This window comes from Filicampus tigris, chromosome 14 (assembly GCF_054856515.1).
Source record: "Filicampus tigris isolate MCC_2025a chromosome 14, RoL_Ftig_1.0, whole genome shotgun sequence".
Taxonomy (NCBI): Eukaryota; Metazoa; Chordata; class Actinopteri; order Syngnathiformes; family Syngnathidae; genus Filicampus; species Filicampus tigris.
The window spans coordinates 20005564-20023525 of NC_141230.1; the positions used below are offsets into that span (position 1 = coordinate 20005564).

At 41.1% G+C, this 17962-nt stretch overlaps 1 protein-coding gene across 3 annotated transcripts in view; it reads right to left on the reverse strand.

The window, feature by feature from the left end:
* The window catches only part of sema5ba (sema domain, seven thrombospondin repeats (type 1 and type 1-like), transmembrane domain (TM) and short cytoplasmic domain, (semaphorin) 5Ba), an 84513-nt gene that overhangs the window by 49672 nt on the left and 16879 nt on the right, over positions 1-17962 (reverse strand). For all 3 annotated transcript variants that reach the window (XM_086051411.1, XM_086051410.1, XM_086051412.1), the window contains exon 2: positions 5436-5654. In XM_086051411.1, the coding sequence (XP_085907537.1) occupies positions 5436-5616 (181 nt within the window). In that variant the 5' untranslated portion in view covers positions 5617-5654. The remainder of the gene's footprint in view (positions 1-5435; positions 5655-17962) is intronic.

The following is a 17962-nucleotide window of genomic DNA, read 5'->3' on the forward strand; positions in this document are numbered from 1 at the left end:
CTGTTCAATCTCCTCGTAAGCGGCCCACAGCTGGGACCGTAAAGACACCCCCCTCCTCCCCGCATTTAACTCCCACTTCCCTCACCGTTTATTTGCCAGATCCCGACCACCATTTGAAGTTTTTATTTTGCGGCACTGTTTTGTGTGGCGCTGACAAAAAGCTCGATATCGAGAACACATTCTCAGATCTTATCACTTATTCAACATTTTGTAATGTTACAGCATCATTTCAAAATGGAATACAGTTTTCCCCTTCAAAATTCAAGGCACAACTTCCATGAAAAATGTTGCGTTAAATTTTTTTGCAAATGTTACAGATTTAAAAGAAAATTTAAAAAAATGTAACAAGCCCAGCTTGTATACGGTGACTTTCACAATAAAAGTGCTAAGCAATTACACGCGGGCTGACTTTCACAATAAAACTGAAGCACAACCACGCAACAATCTGGCTTTCACAATAAAAGTCATACGCAATGATATATTTCCATCTTATCTTAACACACAGCTTGTACATGGTGACTTTCAGAATAAAAGGCACAAGCAATGGCCTTTACGTGGTAACTTTCAAAATAAAAGTCACGAGCTTGTACATGGTGGACCTTCAACAACAGCACATCATCCAGCTTGTTTCACAATAAAAGACTTTGACCTGTTTTCAGTTGTGGCTGATCCCAGGCGATTAGCTTGGTGACCCCGCCGCCATTCCTTTTTTTTTTTTTTTTTGTGCTCTCGCGGGCTCTGCCAGAGTCACTCCTAATTTACGACGACCTGTCTCTCTCGTTCTTCTCTCTCCAAAGTCTCGGTCAGCCGAAGTGAAAATGGAAAAAGAAGGCAAGATAGCGGCTGCGGCTCGAGGAAACTAAATAGATAAGACTCGGGAGATGTGAGCTTCAAAAGAGATCTTCCAGAAAAAAAAACATCGGCTGGACCACTTAGAGGCCTGGCAAGAAGCATTTTCTGGGCCGCGCTCTAACAATTGGACTTGTCATCAAAATTTCAAGCACGGGTGTTCGCTATCAGAAGCCTGGAGCCATGGATCGATTTTTATTGGGACTCTTTCACCCAGCCGGTGACAAGGTCACGCTGGTCGAGGGTTCGAGGCGGTGCTCTACCAGTTAGCCCCGCCCAAGAGTCTTTGAAGGATTCGGGTTATTTGTCAAAGCGAGAATTGTATCATTTTTCATCAAGTGATCATCAAACTTTTAAGGATTAGTTTTTTTGTGTTAGAACCACAGCCCAGTTACTTTATAATTATGTCCAAGACACTTGAGGTAGCCGGCGGTTCTTGGCGCAGCTCTACCAAGTGACATTTTTAAACAATTTTTCAGCGTTAGGGGCAAGATACCCCACAATATTTTTGTTTTCAATATTTGTTCCAAGCCACTCGGGACAGATGGTGGCATGGCTGTGTTGGCACATAGTTCGAGGCAGCGCTCTCCAAAATAAGTGTTCTCCAAACTTTTAAGAATGCAAGTCACGTTGCTCCGCAGCGATAACAATCCAAACATTTGTCTTTGCTCTAACATGCACCACGTTTTAGCCTTAGCATGCTAACTCAGAGCGTCGCAATGAAACCCAGGATTTATGGGATTGATTTCCTCTCCGACTCGCCGGCTTTAAAGACTTTGGGATTGTTCAAAGCGGCCCAAGAAATTAAAAAAAAAAAAAAAAAGCTCCTCCGCGGCGGCGCCTTCTCGCTCGGAAATGAAAAGCACGGCATTGAAACATGAACGGGATGAAAAGTTGACTTAGATTGACGGGCGGCATTAGCCGCGTTAGCGTCGATAGCCGTCGATGAGGGAGTTGTGAGGAGGTATCAACAAGTCATTCGTTCCAATCCAGTCTCGAGGAGTCTTCTCCACCCTCACCTTTCCTACGTGCAAAGCGCCAGTCCCGTTGCGGCCTTTCCAGCCGGATGATTGATGGGCCGCAAGCGCTCGCGCGGCAGCTCCGATTAGGGCCCCCTCTGTAATCAAGACTGAGGACGGAAGAACGCCGTGTCGCTCTTTGTTGTCCCCCCCCCCCCCCCCGCCCGCTTTTATTACCCGAGCGCTCGGTTCGCAAGGTGATGCAAAGTGTTGTTGCATTCGCGGCGCGGAGAGACGGAGCAGAGTGCAAATTAGATTAATAAAGAGTCGAGCGGCAGGCGGGAATATGCGTAAATGGAAAAAAGAGAGGCAAAATAAATATTGCGGGTTTGTTTCTGCAAATTCTCTCGGGAGTTTGCTGTGATTTGGGGGGAAAACCGAGCATGACGACGTGCGCAGTTATTCACCAGATTACTTCTTCTCCAAAGGTGGCATTAAAGCAAGCGCTACCTTCTCCCTTTCGATCCCGAGAGAAAGATCGGCTTTGTCTTTAAGGATATTGTTGCATGCAGCGGGGAAAGAAAAGGTGTGAAGATTATCTACTCACTATCAAACTGGCTGGCTGCAAAATCGGTGCTTTGGGAGTCACAAAAATACAAAGGAAAAAAAAAAAAAAAAAAAGCAAATAAGTTGATAAGCACATGATTGATCGAGCACTGCCTGGAAACACGACTAAAACACGAAGTCTGCTATTTTCAAGGCATCACCATCGAATTTTACGCACCACCTAGAATCATGACCATAAAATGGACTCCAGAACAAAATCCTGAGTTGCTGGTCACTGTCCGGTTACAGCGCGATGCTAAAAGTTGATTGACAACTTATCGTCGCTGTCCTGTGAAAAACACTTACGTCCAATTTTGGAAAAAAAAGAATAATTTTCACATTAAATGCAATGTCTGTAACGCGGAAACACCATTCACGTAAAAATAAGTACATGGAAAAAAATGGACATAAGTGTTTTTCACATGACAGCGACGATATGAGAAAATAGATTGAGAAAATCCGTTTGCGAAAGCATCACCTAGAACCACAACCCAAAGATGAACTCGGCAACCCCATTCCGAGAATGACCTTAAAACTTTCCAGGATACGTTCTTCATCAGAGCAGGAAACCCGATTGATTTGATCTTTAATCCAAGACTCTTGAGATAGCTAGCAGACAGGTTTCTTTCTGTTTAGGTTTCTAGGCAGCGCTCTAGCAATTGGATCATTTATATGATCGCCAATCTTTCATGGATTGCTGTCCTTTGTAAGCAAAAGAGCTCTGTTGCTTTCCAATTAAAGTCCTTTCAAGCACTTGAAATGACTAGTGGTAGAGATCATATCTGTACACGGTCCTAGGTGGCACTCTAATAGTTCCAGTATTTAATTAAGTGGTCTTTAAACTTTCAAAAATTGGTGTGTTTGTCATAACAAGAACTCTATCCTTTTCTTACTGACAATATCCAAGACATTTGAGGGAGCTGCTGGCAAAGATCATATCCGTACATGGTTCTAGGCGGCATCTTTCCAATTGGAATGTTGGAACCGTTCAAGGATTAAGGTATTACGGCAGTTGGAAAACACTATTTACAAACCTATGGTATCCCAGAGACTTTCCATAGCTGGGGGGGGAAATCATATACGGTAATTCAATGTTATCTAGGCACTGCTCTACCAAATGGAATTTTCAACTGTACATTTTGTAATTTATTTTCTCCAGTATGTCAGAGCAAGAACAACATGAATTTATAATGCTATGGGATGCCAGGCGAGACAGCGTGGAAAAGTGCTCATGGTGCATTTGTAGGCGGCGCTCGACCATCAGTCTAATTTAAATCCATCCATTTTCATCCAGCATGTGGTAGGTTCAACAGCATTAGCCATTGTTGGACTTTAATCCGGCCACCATTCAGGCTTCCTGGTGCAGGTGGGCCGGGTTATGCTCCAAAAAGCGAGCATAAAACAGTCATCACACACGACGCATTCACTCGAATCACTTCAATTCAATTGCGTCTTTTACTCAGTGGCGCTCGAGCATCTGGAATGTTCGTGTTGAGCTTTGTTTTGTTATTTTTCTAGCAAGAACTCCGTTGCTTGATAATGACATTTGATCCCAGACATTTGTGAGAGCCGGTGGGAAAAAAAAAACACCTTTTCATGGTTCTAGGCAGCACTCTACGAACTGATATTCGGAACTTCAAACTTTATAGCAGAAGTCAACGCGAACATTTTTTTTTTTTTTTCAAGAATATGTTCTATGCAAGCCCACTAGTTGAAACAAGGCATTCTGATAAATATTGCGTTTGTGGAATAAGTGTTAATCCACTCCGTTTTTCTCTGGGGGCGGCCATTTTGTCTTCTGTCAACTGAAAATGACATCACAACTGCTCACAACGACCAATCACGGCTCAGATTCGGAAAATAGGTCAGCCGTGATTGGTCGTTGTGAGCAGTTGTGATGTCATTTTCAGTCGACACAAGACAAAATGGCCGCCCCGGAGCTGGCTAAAAACGGAGTGCATTTTGCTGCTTAACCTATATTCCACAAACGTAACATTAATCAGCATGCCGTGTTTCAACTAGTGGGCTTGCTGGGAACATATTCTTGAAAAAAAAAAATGTTTTCGTTGACTTCCGCTTTAAAGTTTGAAGACTTGGTGTTCTTTATCAAAGCAAGATTGTTTTCTTATACTGTACGTTCCATATGCGACACTTGGGTTGGGTCGTGGCGATTTATAATATAAGCTATCTACGGTACCTGGGAGAGCTGCGTCAAAGGACGAGTTTCTAGGTAGCGCTCTACCGATGAATTTATTCCGCGGATTTTCTGACTGGAAAGACTTTGTGTTCTTTCACAAAGCCGTTGATTCTTTAATAACACGATCCGAGACTTTTAGGACAAGATGGTATCAAAAGACATGCTTCTAGGCGCCACTCGACCAAATAGAATTTTCTACCATCAAAATTTCAAGGATAAATGTTCTTTAGCAGACCAAGAACTCCGTTGCTTTGTCATTACATTCCACCCAAGACACGATGGGTAGCTGTGTCAGGCCAGGTTTCTAGACGTAGCTCTACTGAGTGGATTTTTCAGATTATCGCGGTATATCCAATTCAATTCCTCAGGCTTTTGTATTTCAGTTTTTCATACACACTTGCAGCTTACTTTTGGTTTGTTTTTTTGGCAGAAGCGAGACAAACAACACAAGGTCCAAAAGAAACCACAATTTGTGCGTGTTTGCTCACATACTGTTGGCCTACATTTCACTACTGCTGTGGTTCTTGGCACACTGCAATGATGCCAAATAGAGAACCGACACAATCAAATCCATTTTACAGCCTCTAACCTTGTGCTCATCTTCCAAACGCAACCATTCATTCTCTCCCTCTATACAGCTTACGCAACACATGGGCTAGCTGCGTTAGCTTAGCATACCAAGTGCGCTATTGTATTTTTTGCATTTTAAAGTCCTAAGTGGATTTTTTTTTTGTTTTGTTTGGGTTCAAGCAAAGAACAGCTTGACAGAAAATACTAGTAACCACCGCTAACACCGTTAATGACAGAAAAAACGGACACCTAACCTTGTATGGACACTTTGGGATGTTCTTTCTTGGAGCACTCAAGCTGAGTGAGCGGCTGGAAAAGCGACATGGTCGGGAACGCCGACGAAGCGTTGGGATGAGCTCCAGCCGCCGTCAACATCGGCGGGACGATGAGGAGGAGGAGCCTCGGCAGGAGGAGGCCGGCCATGGACGCTGTCATGGTGACGACCGCTCCTCTAACTGCCAAGCGGGATGCAGCTGAACAGAAGAGACATTTACAAAACTTAAAAATAATAATAATAATCCAAATGAGATATGTTAGCGTCAAAGTCACTGTTCTGTTTGACATGTTTCTTCTCACCGAAAGCTGTTTTTCTCCACTTTTTGGTGTGAAACCAACGTTTTTGGTAAAACCAACCCGTGTCCTACTACTGATTAGCAACGAATGAAAAGAGGTAGAAACAAAGGGTTTTTTTTTCTGTTGAAAGTCAAGAGTCTTCTCTTTCTTTTGGTTGGGTTGGCACCTATATTGTGTCTGAATACAATATTCAAAATGCTCCGAGATGACTGGCAGTCAATTCGTTCATTCAAAAATTGAATAAATAAGTAAATAAATAAATAAATGCAAATAATTTAAGTGCCCCACAAAGGTGATTTATTTTACAGAATATCATTAGTTCCCACAATAATAATAAAAAATAACAAGGACAATCATCATAACAGTATTTAAAGTGCCCCCTCGCCCCCCCTCAAAAAAACTGCCTACTTGCCGAATAACAAAATCAACACATTGTAATATAAATAAATGCCTTGGAAAAGGTTGATTTATTTGCTGAGTTTGTTTTTAACAAATAATGAAAAAAACACCAAAATGAACGATTCTAAAAAAGGTATTTATTTATTGTATCACTGTATCAATAGTAAAAACAAATTTAAAAACAATAATAATTGCAGGCCCAACAAAAGGTGATTTAGTTACCCGAATAAAAAGCATTATGAAGGCAATCTAGTTGCTTTAGTTGAAAAGACAAGACAGACAAAAAGTTGGGTACGGGTGATTTAGTTTCTATAATAATCATAAAATAATAACAACAATAACAACATAAAAATAACAAGAATTAAAAATATATATATATAATATAGCTGTCTGCAATAAAATCCAAACTGTTGAATAAGTGACAATGTTATCGAGCTGAAAGAAGCCAAAACAGACAAAGAAAACCCACTGCACAAAAAAAAAAAACGCAAGCAAAGCTTTTTTGGGGGAAACGTTGATCATTATCAAACATGTGCAATTCAACTCTCAGGAGGTTAATTTGACAACTCGTTAAGACAAAATAAAATGACGGCAAACACGTGATGTTACTTCAGCAAAATGTTTCAAAGCCACTCCAAGTTGAGCAACCACTGCTCCCTGTGGAATTTTCCTCACTAATGCCTCCATCAATAAAAAATTATTAGCGCCGTCGAGCTGTAAGTGGAGCAACCAGGAAAAAAAAGAAGCTTTGTTTAAAAATCAATAAAAGTTGCTCATTGCTGCTGCTCCAGAAATACTTCAAGTACATTGCGCTTGTCGGGGAGGCATTCAGGGAACAGTCATCAAACTTTACTGCCATGCTATGCCCACACACACAATAATAAAAACGAAAATGTTCACAGTTTAGTGTCACAAATTTAACTCGTATACATGCTTCATACAGTACTTGGTAGCAATTGGACAGAACATGGAGGAGTAGTTTGTGTTTTAAGGACACCCGGAAAGGGATGAATTGATGAGGAAATGGCCGCTTCAAACCAGAATGGCAGAGTTGCTGTGAATGTTCTGGGATGGCTTTTTGTGGGTCTCCTCATGATAGACCAAATTTGAATTTCTTTGTCGGTAAGTGAATATGGTTTTGGGGACTGAATTTTCCAAATGTTTGTAGGACAATTGGAAATATCCTAATATACTCTAAAATGGCCACTTCAAACCAGAATGGCAGACTTCCTGTGTCTTATCATGCAAGGCTTCCCGAGACTTTTTCGTGGGTTTAATTCTGATTAACATGCCCACCAAAATTCATGTTGCTCAGTAAAACTGGCTTCTAGGGATGAATGATGAAAACACAACATTTTCATAATTTAGCATTGCTCTCCCCACCCCCCCGAAAAAAAATCCTGGAAATGTCCAAAATGGCCCTACAATGTCGGGTTGAAAATGTCAGAACAACAAACACTTGAGGTAAATGAGCTAAAATGAGGTCCAGTCCCCTTGTTACTTTAAAGCACTTTTACATCGTCAAGGTAACGAGCTGATCTGTCGTCCTTTTTTATTTTAAGAAAAATCAATCTAAGTCCAGATGGCAGCCTCTAAATCAGACGAGCGCAGCCTCTCACAGTGGCTGCCAGCGCGTTACCACGGCAACGCGGCGGCAAGCGTCACCATCCAGGTCGAGTGCATGCGAGCACTCCACATTCTGCTCGGATGGCGACAGGACTGATAAGCTTCGGAAGCTAAAGTTGTTCACTGTACACATTATTTGTGGAACCCCATCCGAAACCCCCCCCCCAAAAAAAACACCTTTACACGTGGTTTAGTTTTGATTTGAAATATGTGCTGCGAGAAAAATGTGACAGTGCTGCAATACAGTTGTCATCTTTATGACAAAAGTCATATTATTAAGAGGAAAAAAAGTAGTAGTATTAGCTGGAAAAAGGTAGAATATTATGACAAAGTCATATATAATTTTTTTTTTATAATATTAAAAGAAAAAAAGTTGCGATTTTATTGAAAAGATATATTCATTTATATATTATATATTGAGAGAAAAAAGTTGTAATTTTATGACTCAAGAATATAAGCAAGAGAGAAGTCGAAATTTTATGCCTAAAGTTGTGATTGTGAAGTTGTGAAGTAATATTTGATTTAAAAAAAAAAAATCAATAAATAAATTAACTATGAAAATGTCAAAATATTAAGAGCGAGAAAATATATAGCTGTATTGACAAAGATGAAAAAGAAGAGAAAGTTGCAGGGTTATGAAAAAAATTGTAATTTTTAAAGGGAAAAAAATCCAATAATTTGAGTTTTTAATTTCACAGGAAAATAGTTGTTATATTAACGGAAAACGTTTTCAAAACCAGTCATAAAATGTAAAAAAGTTTCAAACGACAAGTAATTGAGAGAGAAATACGGGCAGGAAATTGTTTTGAAAAACTCAAAATCTTATGACAAAAATCATTTGCGTAATATTTGCGCAGGAAAATGCAATTGGATTTGAATTTGAGCACTAACGTGCCACAAAAACACCAAATTCAGAATAATTTGATTTCATTCACACATGTGATTATAAATGATTGCAGCACTTATCCTATCAGTCGCCTCGTGCTCGTAATCACAGGCAAAAATGGAAACATTTTCTTATCTCTGGCTGCGAGTTTGGCCACTCGCCCCGAGGGGAAAGCGACTGCCTGACATTTGCGTTGATCTTTCATGCTCACATCAATGGCGACTCCCACGCCCCCCTAGTGCACCCCCGTTGTGCCAATTAAAGCACCGGCGCACCTAACGGGAACTCTCGGCTTGACTAATGGAATCAAAAATCAGGACAAGGGTTAGCATCACCGCCTCTCCTCTATTTGGCCAAGTGCTATATTTGTGCACAAAAATACAAGGATTGAGTACAAATGTGGTCTGCTTAGTGGGGGTCCATATGTAGTTGGCCACAAAAGTGTACAGAAATGCAATAGATCATCACAAAGGAATTTTTTTTTTTTTGTGGCAGAAAAATGCTCAACTTTGCACCTAAAGACACAATTTTGCCATAAAACGGATTCCAGTTGGCCAGAAGAGTCCACGTTTGTGCACAAAATTAGAATAGTTGATCCCAAATAAGACAAACTATTTTGACACAAAAATGCTATTAGGTAGCACAAAAACATCAATCACAAATGGTATTTTAGCGGAAAAATGCGATACTGCTAAAAACACACTGTATTGCCACAAAAATAATATATTCAGTCAAAAGAGCAACATTTGTGCACAGAATTACAATATTGATCACAAAAAAAGGTCGTATTTTTCATAAATTCAATATGTTGCCCATGCAAGTAAACTATTTTCCCAAAAATGTTATTTGACCAAAAAGCGCAGTATTTGTTCACAATAATACAATAATTGCTCACAAAAGTTGCATTTTAGCACAAAAAAGCTATACTATACACGCACACTTGCGGTTGGGCACCCGTGGATTCACCTATTCGTGGATTTTTTTTTTCAATGTTGTTTGTGAAATTCGGCAATTTTTGGGGGGTGTGAGTGGTAGACAATGACTGTTTTTGATGGAAAATGCTTATTGGAGGTTAATCCACATTTATTCAAGAATTTGGGGGTGATTTTTTTTTTCCACTATAAACGTTTCCAATAAAAAAATGGAGGTCGGCTCCAATTCCAAAAAAAAATTTCCAATGTGCAAAAAAAATAAAATAAAATAAAAAAAGAGCTAAATATTTCAAAATATTTTAAAGAAACTGAAAAACATCAGCGAATAGGTGAATGCGCAGGTGCCCAACTGCGAGCATGCAGAAATCCACCGTACATTGCCAGAGAGACGATGTCATTAGCCACAAAGTTGCAATATTTGCTGGGCCACAAATGCTATGATCTGCCCCGAAATCAACCCTGACTACCGGTGCCCCGAAAGAGACTCTCAATTGAATTAAGAATGAGGTCAGGGGTCATCATGGCCACCTCTCCCGTGTCGTTTTGCAGAATATCAACGGACACCAAAGCTGCCGTAAAACGTCATGCGACGTTAATTTTAATGGTCGCCGATTAAAAGCCAGCGCGGGTGTTTTTCTTTCATGTAAAGTCACGGCCAGGCGAGCTTTACGGCCGCGCTCTTTGGCCCAAAAGTTAATCGGGAAAATGAGCACCGTAAACGGGGGGAGGCATCGTCGCCGAATCAATGGGCTGGATTGATTGAGTCGCGGCTAACGGTCCGCGTTTATGGAGACGGAAGCCTCGCTACTTACTTAGACTCCACGCAAATGCCACGCCCCAAAAACACCACCAAACAAAATGGAATTCAAATTTGAATAGGCAAAATACTAAGTATTGTGCTTGATATAAACATAGTAAGAACACAAAACAAAATTAAACCATGTGTGAATCATGTTTTCATGTATTCATTCAGTGGGCTGTGTCATCAAGAGGCAGTATAAGCTGCAATAATATTTGTCCTTTCAATCAGAGGATAAAGAATATATTCCCGTGAGTTTTGTTGCGTGTTCCATCTACATATCGTCGCTGTCCTGTGAAAAACACTTATCTCCAATTTTGGAAACTTTTTTCAATTTTCACTTTAATGCCATGTCTGTAACGCGGAAATATAAATTATAAAAATGTAAAAATAAGAAAAAAAAAAAAAAGGAGATACGTGTTTTTCACATGACAGCGACGATATGTCACTACGGGTTAAAAATAAATACCATTTGTAATCATGTATCGGTTATTCAAAATTGATGCTAGTTTCAGTAGCATGGCTATGGAATCCTGCATTGTGTTGTAGCATTAAGCTAGCGGACTTTCATAAGCGCTTGAATACACGCTTGTAATTACCGCGATATCCATGTTCATGTTGTTAGCATTAAGCTAAGCATAATTACTGTATAGACGCCCTCTGATGAGAACATTCGAGCTCTGTTGCGAAACAAAACAGCAGCACCAAACCGAGGACTTTAGGTGTGGAGTCTTAGTATCAAAAAAAGAAAGTCTCTAATTAATATAGCGCCCATTTTTGTAGCATCAGTCATCTATGGGGGGCTTTGCAGATCTGGATCAAAATTGCTCACACACCAAAGAAAGGCAACTGGGAAGACGCCCGCCCCATCTGCAGTTGAGTAAACACGTGGGGTGTTGATGAGGGTGCCCGCAGCTTTCAATGCAGCAGTGCAAAGAGGAATGTTTGGCACAATAGGCAACATGCCTGATAACACACACACACACACACACACACACAACACTCAAACACACGCATACACGCGCACAAACGTTGTAAACTCTCTCGCGCATGCACACACAACCACGCGCACACAAAAAAAAAACCCACACACGTCCGCACGTACACACACAGAAAAAATACACAAACAAGCATCGTGCGTTCATTCACTCACGCTTACACACACACACACAACCACACACAGTACACACACACCATGCTCGCAGACACAACAATAGTAGACTCACTCATATACAGACACACACACAAACATATATGTATAGACACAGTACAGGCACAATCACACGCACGCACTCTCCACACACACACGCTCACATTCTCACACATGCACGTACACGCACACAGCACACTTGACCCCGTTGTTTAGAAAAGAACATTGCGTCCGAATGGTGTGTTCTGGCGCTGTAAGCTCGGCCTGATTGAGGTCACACTGCCAACCTCACAACGCAGTGCCCCCACTCCCCCACTGGCAGGTACAACCGAGTGTGAGGATCACACACACACACACACACACAAACACACTCACTCACTCACTCACTCACGTGTGCGCTTGTTAGTGTGAGTTGATTAGCACGCCAGATTCCTCACATGCCCCGCATTGGGGGGAGGGTGGGGGGGGGATATGATGGAGTTATTGTTATCTATCGTTATCAACCGTTATCAGCTGCTATCGCACCAGACGTCGTCGCTCCCCCGCTCGGGACGTGTTTACGCCACGCGGCGTTCAGACGTGCCGACTCCTTCAGCGGGTCACAAACAAACACTGAAGGTATGGCTAAAGAAACACATGTATTCAACGTTTACATTTCCAAGATCCTTTTTATTTATTTATTTTTTTAATTTGGCAAAAAATGGCGAACACCGAGATGAAATCATTTTTGGACGAACATATCGTCAGGTTTTAAGATGCTGAAGAGCACAGACCTCTTGTGAGTTTTTGATGACATCCTCCTGTCCAATGAGTGTCTTGTTGAGTTGGATCTGACTGCAGCGTTCGATAACGAGGACCACAGTATTTTGTCGGCTCGTTGGCAGCACCAGGTGAGCATTAGTGGTAATGCTACAGAGTGATTTTGAGCCTACTTGGCAGGCAGGACTTTAGCCTTGGTTGCCCTGAGTCCCGCTCTGTCGCATGGTGTTCCACAGGGTTCAATTTTGGGGCCCTTGCTTTTCCATTGTATTTACTGCCTTGGGCTCCATCTTACAGAAAGCACGGTCTTATCTTTCACTGCTATGTGGATGACAGTCAAATCTATGTGCCGCTAAGCAAAAAGCACACTTTCTCCTTAAGGCTACTTTTGTCCAGTCTGGACGAAATCAAAGCCTGGATGGCACAAAACGTCTTGAACTTCAATGAAAAGAAAACAGTAGTGATGGTGTTTGATCCCAATTACCCTTGTACATCCCACCCTGTTGACTTGGCCCTCCAAGCCAAGAGTCGAATTTGGAATTTTTCAAAATTGGACTGGCAAATTGGTGCTGTGGTTAAATCCATCTTTTTTTTTTTTTTTTTTTTTAATCTCAGGCAGCTGGCTAAGTAAAGCCTCTCCTTTTTATTTTGGAGCAAGCCAGTCCTTCCTCAAGCGTCTCCAGCTGGTCCAAAATGCTACTCGCCTCCTAAGTGAAGTTCATAGGAGGGAGCACATAATTCCAATTCTGGCCTCCATGTATATTTTGATGGCCACTATCTACTGTAGCTTCATCCATGTCGATACTTTGCCCCATAAAAAAATATTACCACAAAATGACATACCGGTATTTGGCCAGTAAAATGCTAGTCTACCACGGAAATAGTCTTTTGGCTTGAAAACCTTTCTAAGGAAATGCTCTACAGGCCACAAAAAAACAATATATGTTGCCATTAACGGTATGGCTTTATGCTCAAAAAGGCTAATCTCTTATCCTAATTTCATTGATAACAGGTTGAAAAAGATGATATTGCATGAACAACTCCACATCAAGAACTTTAGTGTGACAAGTGTATTTGACAATCTTTAAAAAAAATTAAAAAAAGAATAGCACGTAAGTGATGTAAATACAGCGACAAACCTGATTGGATTCCATCAGCATGTTTACGAGTGGCCTGGAAGTGTGCACCACTGAGTCCGCTTTTATTCATGAGCCTCGCCGCCGACAAGGGCGCATTATACATTTTCTATTAGGCCGCAAAGTGGTTGGCATGCAGATCACTGCTGAAGGATGAGTGCGACGTTATATTTTATAGGGCAGCCTTACAAGACAGCCGGCAAATTGACTTGACTCAGATAAAACACGGCGGCGGGAAAGCTTACCGCGACTAAAAAAAAAAACAACCCCAAAAACAACAGAGGCAGTAGATTAAGAACACTGCGCAAAGGCCACTCTACACAGTTGAGCCAAGCATTTATTGATTAGCACCAATAAGCCGCAATTTGGTATGGAAATGGTATGATTAGCCACTAAAGTGCAGATTTGTGCATATTAGTGGCTTAAGTACAGTTCATGTCACATTTTACTTACATACAAAAAATGCTATATTTGGCCAAAAAAAGTATAGTATTTGGGCATAGAAATATATTAAATGTTGTATTTTAGCACATTTGTCCGAGAGGGAAAAATTTACATTTACATTCAAATTTGAATATTTGGCCATGTAACAGTTGATCACAAAAGTTGCTTTGGGGATAAAAAACAGCCATAATTTGCCCCTAAATTGATTTGTATTGTCACAAAAATGATAGAAATAGCGATAACAGTACAATACTTGGGCATGGAAATACAAAAATGGACACAAAATTCTATATTTGTCCACAAAGGAACAATATTTGTGCACATAAATGTATTAATTGGTAACAAAATGTTGTATATTCCACAAAATGGGAATACTTTTACATTCAAACTTGAATATGATTTGGCCATAAAAAAAAATCAAAAAAATCAATATTTGTGCACAAAGATACACCAAAATACATTTTGGCATAAAAATCCAATGTTTGCATTGCCATGTAACAGTTGACCAAAAAAAAAAAAAGAAAAACCTGCCATAATTTGCCCGCACATTGTCACAAAAAAATGTAGAATTAGCAACAAACGTGCAATTTTGCTCACAAAAATGCAATAGTTGATCACAAAATGTTTGACTTTGCCACAACTAAAATATACTTCATTATACTTAATAAAAAATACCCCCCCCCCCAAAAAAAAAAAAAAAACACTCTGGGCTCTAACCCTCCTGTCAAGCTTTGCATAAAGGAGAGAACAAAAAGCGACCAGAGCAATTAAGAGCGCTGGCATTTCATCGCCGACGCTTTTGTGCTTGCGGGCAGCTCAGATCGGCGGCGACAGCTAATACGAACGACGTGTCGTCGGCGACCTGAGCTGGGACGTGCACGGCGTGGCGGGTTGGCGACACGTCATCGATCTCCCTTGCACACAAACAGCTGATCGGGGGCGGGTGCGGGGCGTTTGTGGGGGGCCAGAACAGGACCAGGAAAAGGAGCCTCAAATCCATCTTATTGCATTTACGCAGCAGGCATTCATCACTCCACTGCTGCCACGGGATTGGCTGCACAACTTTAATAAAATCTTGTTGGACACATACACGCGCTCGCACACAGATCCACACATGCAAAGAAACACTGACTTAAACACGCACTCACACTTGCGCACGCACGGACAGACACAACCACAGATACACACACACACACACACACAAGATGCCCGGGCACACGCAAACTCACACATTCACACACACTCTCCAGTGAGTCACTTTAGCAGATGGATTTATTTTGTGGTGGTGGTGTGAAATAAGGGTGGGCCAAAAGGTTCTGCTGTTCGCACAGACGTCTGTCACTCCTGATCTCACCAACCAGCTTCTACAAAAGCTGGACCGGAACTACGACAGGGTTCTTAACCGTTTAACAGCAGAGGGTCAGCTCGACACACAGCTGAAGTTCACACTACAATACTGAGTCCAGGCAATTTACGAACTGGACCGGAGAAACACAGTATTTGATGACAAAGTGTAGCCCACATCTACCTGCGCACCAGAAACTACCAGAGACCACGGAGTCTTCCTGTTTAGACTGGCATACCTGGAGACCACATCTCAACCACTCAAGCCCCAACTGGCCGAAATCAAAGCCCGGATGGCACCTGGACTATTCCTAAACCTCCTAAGTGGACAAGGACTACTCGAGTCATCTAACAACTGGACTAACCAAACTGTGGTCCACGTCAACAGTATCTCTGAACTGGACCAGAATCACTTGAGTCCACAAAGTCCTCCTTTTTGAACAGGCCTACCATCTAACTGCCATGAGCACAAATCTGATCAGTCTATACAAGTCAATCCCAGGTAGTCTACATTAGTACATGTTCTCAAACATTTAGTAAGATCTTTAAAAAATACTCAATTCGGTTTTCCTGATTTTGCGGGCATGGACAAAATAGTGCCCAGAGACGGATTTGGGAGTTTGACCCCTCCCCATTAAATTACAACTGAACGCCTTCATTCTACCTGCAGCGATCCCGCGCTGAGCGATATGGCAAAAATAAAAAATAAAAAATCACAATTTATTTTTTCCTATCATCCGATCATGATTATTATCAGTTCTTTTAAAAAATATATATTTCATGTTTTAAATACGTCTTTAAACTGCCAGTTTTAAAGCATCTGTACTGAAAACTGAAGAAGCTAAAGGGGTAGAGGGTTTTCTGTTTACTCCCACAACTTGCAAACAGAAGTGGAACATGAAAAGTTCAACTCGGCTTGGTTGTTGTCACTCACATTTCTACCGTGTTCGATCGAGTAAATACGCACCGTGAGTGACCTTCAATTTATTGCAATCATTTTATCGCCCAGCCGTAACTTGGCCTATTTCTACCATTATGGCATGTAGTTAGCTAGCTAGCCTAGCCTAGATTCATGCCCATCCACCAGCCAAGAGGAGCCCTGTAAGCCTGTTAGCTTGCTAGCTAGCTTGCGCTTAGAGCCTCTTGACACTGTGCGGAAAGTCCAGTGATGACCTGGTGGGATATAATCCTGCCACTGGAGGATTTAAGTGGATATATTTTCATGGCATGTAGGGATGAGAAAGACGCTAGCCAAAGTAGCTGGTCTAGTTAATTGGACGAGCCTCCTAACATTAAATGACAAAATGTAGTCAATGTCATAAAATGTTTGTTCCATTTGGTGAACTCCTACACAGTGTCCCAAACAAAAGCAAGACCGTGAAGCCTGACGCCGCTAATCATACTGATTATGATTCAAATGTAATTAAATCCAGTGTGATGTCACTGAATGAAAACCCAAACAGCTTGTAGCCGCGTTTAATTGCTTTGTGGTCTCGCAACACAAGCACTGGTTACCCGTCACGCCGGCGACTTCACCCGCTTAAAAAAAAAAAAAACAACAAAAACAAGAATAAATGACAAGTGTTTTACCAATCTGTTCTTGGTGGTAAATGCCATCAAGCCTGGCAGGAAACGGAAGATTGCTCCTAAGATCTCATTAGCAGTGGCACAATGCGGCAGAGAGAAAATAAGATTGAAAGTTGGGAAAAACGTCCGCCCTAAAAGCTCCCTCTGATTAATACTGCATAGAAATGCCATTGGATAAAATAAAGGAGGTCATTCCGGAGCGGGACAGTAATCCGGTTGGCTGCTGAATGCTAATGCCGACACGAGGCGTCAATCGGAGAAGAATTTCAACAGCCTCCTTTGAGCCAAATCATCTTTTTGGATTAAGGAGAAAGTAGACATGAACTGGGCAAATTAGCTAAACTCAACTTTGTTTATAGAGCGCTTTGAAAACATGAGACAACCCGAAATGCTTATGGGAGGACTGGCTGACTCCAAAATAAAGTGCATTACAGTAATCCAGTTGCAATGTAATAAAGGCATGGATTCCAGTTATGTAATCTTGTGCATGAAAAAAACTTCGCCTTTGCTAGCTGTCTAAGGTATAGCCGGACTTTTGACTACTGCACGGATGAGCTGACCCTATTTAAAATCAATCCAATTTAATACGATTGACTTTGCATCCCGTCAAAGTCAACAAGGGCCACCGGGACCAAACACTGTCACTTCAGTTTTCTTTTAATTTAGGATTAAAAGACTTCCAAGGCCATCAAGATTTTAATGTCTTCGAAACATAATAAAAGCGGTTTTACTGAGAAACCACCTTTCTTCCTTAACGGGTCATAAATGTCACTGTCATCAGCATAACAGTGAAAAGAAAAACTAAGCATTCTCAAGAAAGAAGATAGAGGCAGAAAGTATAACGAGAAGAGCAGCGGTCCCAGAATTGAACCCAGTGGAACTCCGAAAGGCAATACAGCAGAGGGGGACTCAGAACTATCAATGCTCACACACATAGTTATTTTGCAGTAAACTTTTAGATTTTCTGCAAATGTTGTATTGTTACAAATTATTGTTTATTATTTTGTACTATTTTTATTGAGTATTTGTGTATTTAACTGTTGTCCAATATTTGAATTTCGTTATAATATTTGAGTATATAATAATTGTTTTTGTGGTCTAATTTTTAAATATTTATTTGATGCCAAATATTTTGTCATATTATGT